This window comes from Ochotona curzoniae, unplaced genomic scaffold (assembly GCF_017591425.1).
Source record: "Ochotona curzoniae isolate NIBS_2020 unplaced genomic scaffold, NIBS_Ocur_1.0 contig_2210, whole genome shotgun sequence".
NCBI lineage: Eukaryota > Metazoa > Chordata > Mammalia > Lagomorpha > Ochotonidae > Ochotona > Ochotona curzoniae.
In genome coordinates, this window is record NW_024465369.1 from 47,955,267 (window position 1) to 47,961,353 (window position 6,087).

At 45.7% G+C, this 6,087-nt stretch overlaps 1 protein-coding gene across 1 annotated transcript; it reads right to left on the reverse strand.

Annotated features, from left to right (window-relative positions):
* Positions 1–209: 209 nt before the first annotated feature.
* LOC121150941 (serine protease 58-like) lies at positions 210–3,413 on the reverse strand. Its single transcript, XM_040972153.1, has 6 exons — positions 3,269–3,413; positions 2,864–2,953; positions 2,198–2,378; positions 1,501–1,751; positions 828–979; positions 210–461 (listed from the first exon to the last, which is right to left on the reverse strand). The coding sequence occupies exons 2-6, from the start codon at positions 2,904–2,906 to the stop codon at positions 312–314; spliced, it is 777 nt and encodes a 258-aa protein (XP_040828087.1). The 5' UTR covers positions 2,907–2,953; positions 3,269–3,413; the 3' UTR covers positions 210–311.
* Positions 3,414–6,087: the final 2,674 nt, after the last annotated feature.

A 6,087-nucleotide genomic window follows, 5' to 3' on the forward strand; every position in this document is an offset into this window, starting at 1 on the left:
GATGATGAGGTCGTGGGGCCAGAGGTCTCCTGAATAGGATTGGTGCCATTATGAAAGAAAGCCCGAGGTGATGTGATGCCTTCCACTGGCTATGGATGCAACAAAAGGAAGGACATCCATCTGAGACAGTGTGCCCTCATCAGACCCTTTTAAGCTGGGACTCATAAATAAGAGAAACAGAAAGACTGAGAGAAACTGAAAACTACTTGCAGCCAAAGACTTTATTCCTCTCTTGGTCTAAGCTGGAGGAAACTGAAGATTGAGGCTGATGAGGCCAGTTCTGAGGCACCAGGAAAAGGAAGTGAAGGAGGTCAATGGGTATGAATGACTTCAAAGATCCAGTCTACATAGTGAGATACCTTAGTGTAGTGGCCCCTGTTGCCTTTCAGAACACACCCTTCTGACCAGGACAGGATCCCTTGGAGCTGATTTTGGCACAGGACTGGAGCAGCAGTGATTTCCTGTTAGAAAGAAGAAAGATGGGTCAGGCAGGTTGGGTGGAATAGAGATGATCTGGTGCCAAGTCCCTACCAGAGGAATGCAGAATAGAGATATCAGGTGATAAGGGCTGGGAGGAATGTCTGGTTGGCCCATCTCTTGCACTTGTCCTAGGCTATACTGGGTGCAGCCATGGAGAAATGCCAACAGGTGGGATTGTTCCATCCTGAAATCTGTGTTCATTCAAAACTGGGAGGAGGATGCTTACTCTTTTCTGGGCCACATTCATCTTGCTTAGAAGGCAGACAATTGGATTCTTTTGAAGGAGATATGTGAACCCAATACATGTCACACAGCAAGTTTAAGAAAGGCAGATGGAAAAAAATTACCGAACACAAGTGTGTGGTGCTCAGCGATGACCCAGCACAGAACACATTGTCTGAGGCCAGGCTAGAAGTTTGTCTGGAAGAGAAGTCTTCGCCGCAGTCTCTATTCGAGAGCCAAACAACAACTTGGCTTATCTGGATATTGGGATCTAGGTCTGAGCACACACATGAAAGACATTATTTCTCTTTGATCCTTTACAGAGTCAACTCCCTTTCTCGTTCCTTCCCTCCCTTTTTTGTGTTACTAATCTCACTATCACTCAAGAAAGGATAAAAATGACTAGGACTTAGAGAGGAGGGAAACAGATAATTAAAGAGAAAACAAGGTTTGCTTCCCATATAGTCATGCATACTTTCACTTCTGAGCACTTGCTGGTGAGAACAGCAGCAGCAGGGCGGCTCTAACCCTTTCTTCATCCAGAAAACCTTTCACCATCAACTGTGGGGTAGAGGTAGAGGACTGATGAGGCAAGGAGGGGTCAATGAGGCAAATAGCCACATTACACCTGAGTCCATGATGTTATCTCTTTGGGGTCAATTTTCACATCCATAAAATCGGAGATTACTATATGTGAGCTTTCAGGCCCCTTCTAGCTCTGCAGTTTTGCAGTAACACTGGGATGACAACAGTCTTTGAACTAACACCCCAAGAGTCTGTGTCCTAGTGGTCACTCACTGTATTCCTTCCATGTCCAGCCCCAACCAAAGACAGTACAGGTGGTCCCGGGTTTGTCATCTGTGGTATTAGGCAGAATGGCCAGCTTCTGCCCATCACTGGGCTTGAGGGGGCGTTGCAGCTTGATGAGCATGAGGTCATGTTCAACGGAGTCCTGGGTGAAATTGGGGTGTTTGACAACTAACTCATGTTTCAATTCTGTATTCTGAAAATTTGAAGCTTCTGAAGCAGGAATCTGGATCTGAAGAAATCTGGAAGAGGTCATGTTTGGTGAGTGGGGAGGGAGATAGTACTGTGGTTCATCCTGAATCTCTTCTCCCCCTTCTTCTGTACCCAGACTAGCTCCTTCCACAGACTGTCAGCATCTCAATCCCCTTGACTGGCAAATGAGCAATGATTATGGTTCTCTAACTCCCCAATTGCACATTATGACAACCATCTCTTCCCTGATGTTTGTCCTCTGGCACTGTGATTCCGCCACGCACCACTGTCCACATCATCTCACCCCACAGTGTAAGTCATAATAATCTGGATTGCTTTATTTCATGCCTCCTTCCAGCCCCTTCTCAGATTTCAGAATCCCCTGTGCAAGTCATGATTCAGCTTCAACCCTCCATATATCCCCCTGACACACAGAGCCTCATGGAGCCTCAACAACTGATGTGAAAACACTGGCCTCCCAGATCTCCCTACTCACGGTAAGAAGCAGTGAGCTGCAGTGAGAACCCACTGCTTGTGGATCAGGGTCCCCAAGCATAGCTCAGCCTCTGAGTTCAGAAAAACCACAAAGGATGCGTTGTCAGTGTCTCTGTTCACCCAGCTTGTTTGCTTGACTTCCTGATCTTGTGCTGATGTTGCGATTACAGTGGTTAGAGTTCCTGCCCCAGGGGAGGAAAGGAAGACAATCACACAGACCTGGGGGATGTTCAGGTATTGGAAGTCTACAACCTTTTAGGTGAAAGTGACTTAAAGTGGTCAAGGTCCAGGTGTGGTTGACCCACTTCCAGTTCCCTCTCGTTTCCCTCCTACAGTCCTCTGTATTTGTGTCCTCCTTCCTCACTCTCCTTCTTCCTGATTCTTCTCTGTTTTCTCCAAGTTTCCTTCATAGCTGCACAGCAAAACTCTCTTTTGCTGACCCTGTACACTGATCCTGTCTAAATCTTCTGCACCCCAGGGTTGGAGGGAAGTCCTTAGGCCCTGCCTAGCTGCTGCTATCCTAGCAGACCCCCAGACCCTTGACCCTGAAATCTTCACTATTCTCCTAGTGACCTCTCCTCCCCTCTTAGCCAGCTCTGTTTCTTCCACTTTTCTGCAATATAATCATGTTTTCACATTTTAGGTGGAAATTGGAAATGATACTCACCAGCTGCTGTGAGAAGGGTGAATACCGGGCAGAAGTGCATCATTTCTGTCTTGATACCTGGTCTTTAACGTGATCTTTAAATGGGAAGTCCTGGGGAGGGAATGAAGCAATACAAGAGAACTATTAACCAGTCTGACATCCAGGAGCTTTTGCAGAATGCCCAAGGGAGCAAGGTGCTCTGAGAATGACATCTGAACATAGAAAGACAGCCAGGCCGGGTTCTCTACAGATCTATCTTTCCATCGCAGCCTTGGAAATGATTCCAAGAGGAGAGATCTGACCCCCAGTAGAATGGACTGCTGGCCAAGGGCTTTGCTCATTGTCGGCACAGAGAAATCAATCTGTATTACCTTACTATTCTCTCCAGTATTACTTAAACCTCTTGATTCTCTTGGGTTTACTGACCTGTCCCCACTTAATGTGGCTGATATCCCCCTCTCGGTGTGACATTTATGTGTCTTCAGCTTAGAAATTAGCTGCTCCTTCTTTGAACTACAGATCCTTCTCACTGGCTCCTCTGAGCCCTACCCCATGTCACACTGACCCCTGCCCTCATGTCACACTGGCTTCACTCCCGTGTCATCCTCTCCCTATGTCACACTGCCCTCAGCCCACATCTTCATCCTCCCGACTAACCTCTTTCTCAATGTTTGCAGGACAGGTCAGAGACTGAGGTCAGAAGGCAGGTCTCCTACTCAGGCTCAACAGGGAGGTCTCTCAGAGTGAAGTCAAGAGGAATGGAACAGAAGGTATCAGTTTTTCTTGTAGAACAAACTTCCTCAAAAACATAATGATATAAAGCAAAATGGTGGGACTGGAACAATAGCCTAGTGGCTAAAGTCCTTGCTTTGCATGTGCCTAGATCCTAGTGTCCCATCCAGCTCCCTGCTTGTGGCCTACAAAAGTAGTTGAGGACAGACAAAAACCTTGGGACCCTGCATCTGGTAGACCCAGAAAAAGCTCCTGGCTCCTGCTTTCGGATTTGCTCAGCTCTGGCCCTTGTGGCCACTTGGGGAGTGAATCAGCAGAGAGAAGATCTTCCTGTGTCTTCTCCTTTCTGTATATCTTTAAAATAAATAAATAAATATTGTATCTTTTAAAAAGATTAAAAAATAAAACAAAATGACAGCCAACTGTTGGTTTATATTTCTGTGAATTTCCAGTGTGGGATGGGCCCAGTGAGAAGTTCTGCAGGGTGAGCTGGCAGCCAGTGGTTCCATGCACATGGCTGCTTGGGGATAGGAGTAACTGGTTCAAGTGTCAACATCATCCAACAGGCTAGACCTGGATCATTATTTATTTGATGGTATACTTCCTGAGATCAGCAGAATGACAAGCCGCAATGTCTAAGCAGCTTTCAAACCTCTTCATCATCATGTTCGCTGATTCCCATTGGTCAAAGCCAATTGTATGGCCAGCTCACATGTGCAAGAGTCCAACTTTCAGTGGGAGAATGTGAGAAATCATGTTTCAAGGACATAGGAGAGGGGGAAAAATTTGTAACCGCTTTTTTCTCAACATTTTTGCTATGTATATTTGCAAACACAGAAAAGAAAGTTTGAAAATTAAAAAAAAAAAACCTTGTTTAATGATTACACACATACCCACCATCCAACTTCTTCAACTCATGTTTGGCTAAATTTGCTTTATCACATATCTCTCATTTATAGCAGTAGCCATTGTTTCTAATATTGAATCTACCACAGAGAGTAAGCAGCTCATCATCTTGACCCCCTAAGGCTGGCTTCCTGTCCCACTCACTGACAGCTTCCATTTGCCTCCATCCCCACTCTCATAGCTCTATTGAGGTTAACCTTCACAGCTGCCACCTTCACCAGGGGACTCCTCGGTTTTTGTAGAAGCTTCCAAGCCAGGCTTCCTTGGCCAGCTGTCTCCTCCTCTGTCCCACTGGCCATACTCACTCCTTTTCACTGATTGTGCTCTTGCTCTTATGGCATTTCCTAATGTCCATGGTGCCACACCCAAACTTCTACGCCTGACTGCCAAGGCCCACAGTCATCTGGCTTTAATGACACTTGACTCCAGGATTATGACATAACGTTCATGGACAATCTTGAAAGTAGCAGCCTGTATGCATAGGACAACTTGTTGGCACAGCGCATGCTCTCTGTTTTTCTTTCTCTCTGTCTCTCTCTCTCTCTCTCCCTCCTCTTTCTTGTTCCATTGTGCCATAGCTCCCTTTTATAAATTACCTGTAGTTTTGGCTTTTATCTCTCTCTCTCTTAAAAAAAAAGATTTATTTTATCTGAAAATCAAAATTACAGAAAAAGAGAGAGGGAAGGACAAATAGTCACAATGGTCATAGCAGGTCTGGTCCACAAGCTGGGAGCCAGGAGCTCCTTCCTGGCCTCCCACAAGGATGCAGGGGTCTTTGGGCCATCCTACACTACTTTCCCAGGCCACTAGCAGGGCAGTGGAGCATCTGGGACTTGAACTGGCACCCCTGTGGGATGTTGGTGCCACAGATGGAAGCTTAGCTTGTTATGCCACAGCGGCAGCCCCCGTCCCTCTTTCTTAGTAGGAATAGAAATTAGTATTTTGGCAAGTCAATTCAAGTTATTTGAAGCAACATTAATCTGTTCTCACAAAGATTATGTTGGGCATAGACGGATGACTGTTATCTCCTAGGATGGGACAGCCTTGTCAGGACCAGACAGGTGAAGTGCATGAGGATGACCCAGGGCTGCTGCACGGCATCTGTGGGGTCTTAGAGGCAAGCATCAACTTCTGCATTCCCCCCCAAGGATGCACTCTTGCTTTTAAATTTACTGCCTTAATGAGGGAGCAAATCCATTTCAGACGCTTCTTTTGATCTCCCTTATTATAATAATGTTTATTCCCCAGTACAAGGAATCAGTGCAGAAGCTCTGCCACTTACCAGTTATATCCATTCCAATTATATGCAGGGGAGAGAAATGTTGCTTTCCTACTTATCTCCAAGATACTTATCATCATCTGACCTACTGTGTGCTACAATGCTCACTGTGTTATCTGTCTCCTCAATGGACATCGTCTCTATAAAGGCAACCATTTTGACTATTTTAAATGGACTTACTCCCAGTGACCACAAAATGCCTAATACATCATAAGCACTTTATAGTATTAGCACCTTGTAGACCCTCAGGAAACATTCGCTGAGTGAAAGAATGAATGGTGTCAGAATCTCAATATGAATGTCCCTTAGATTTTATTTCACCCCTCCC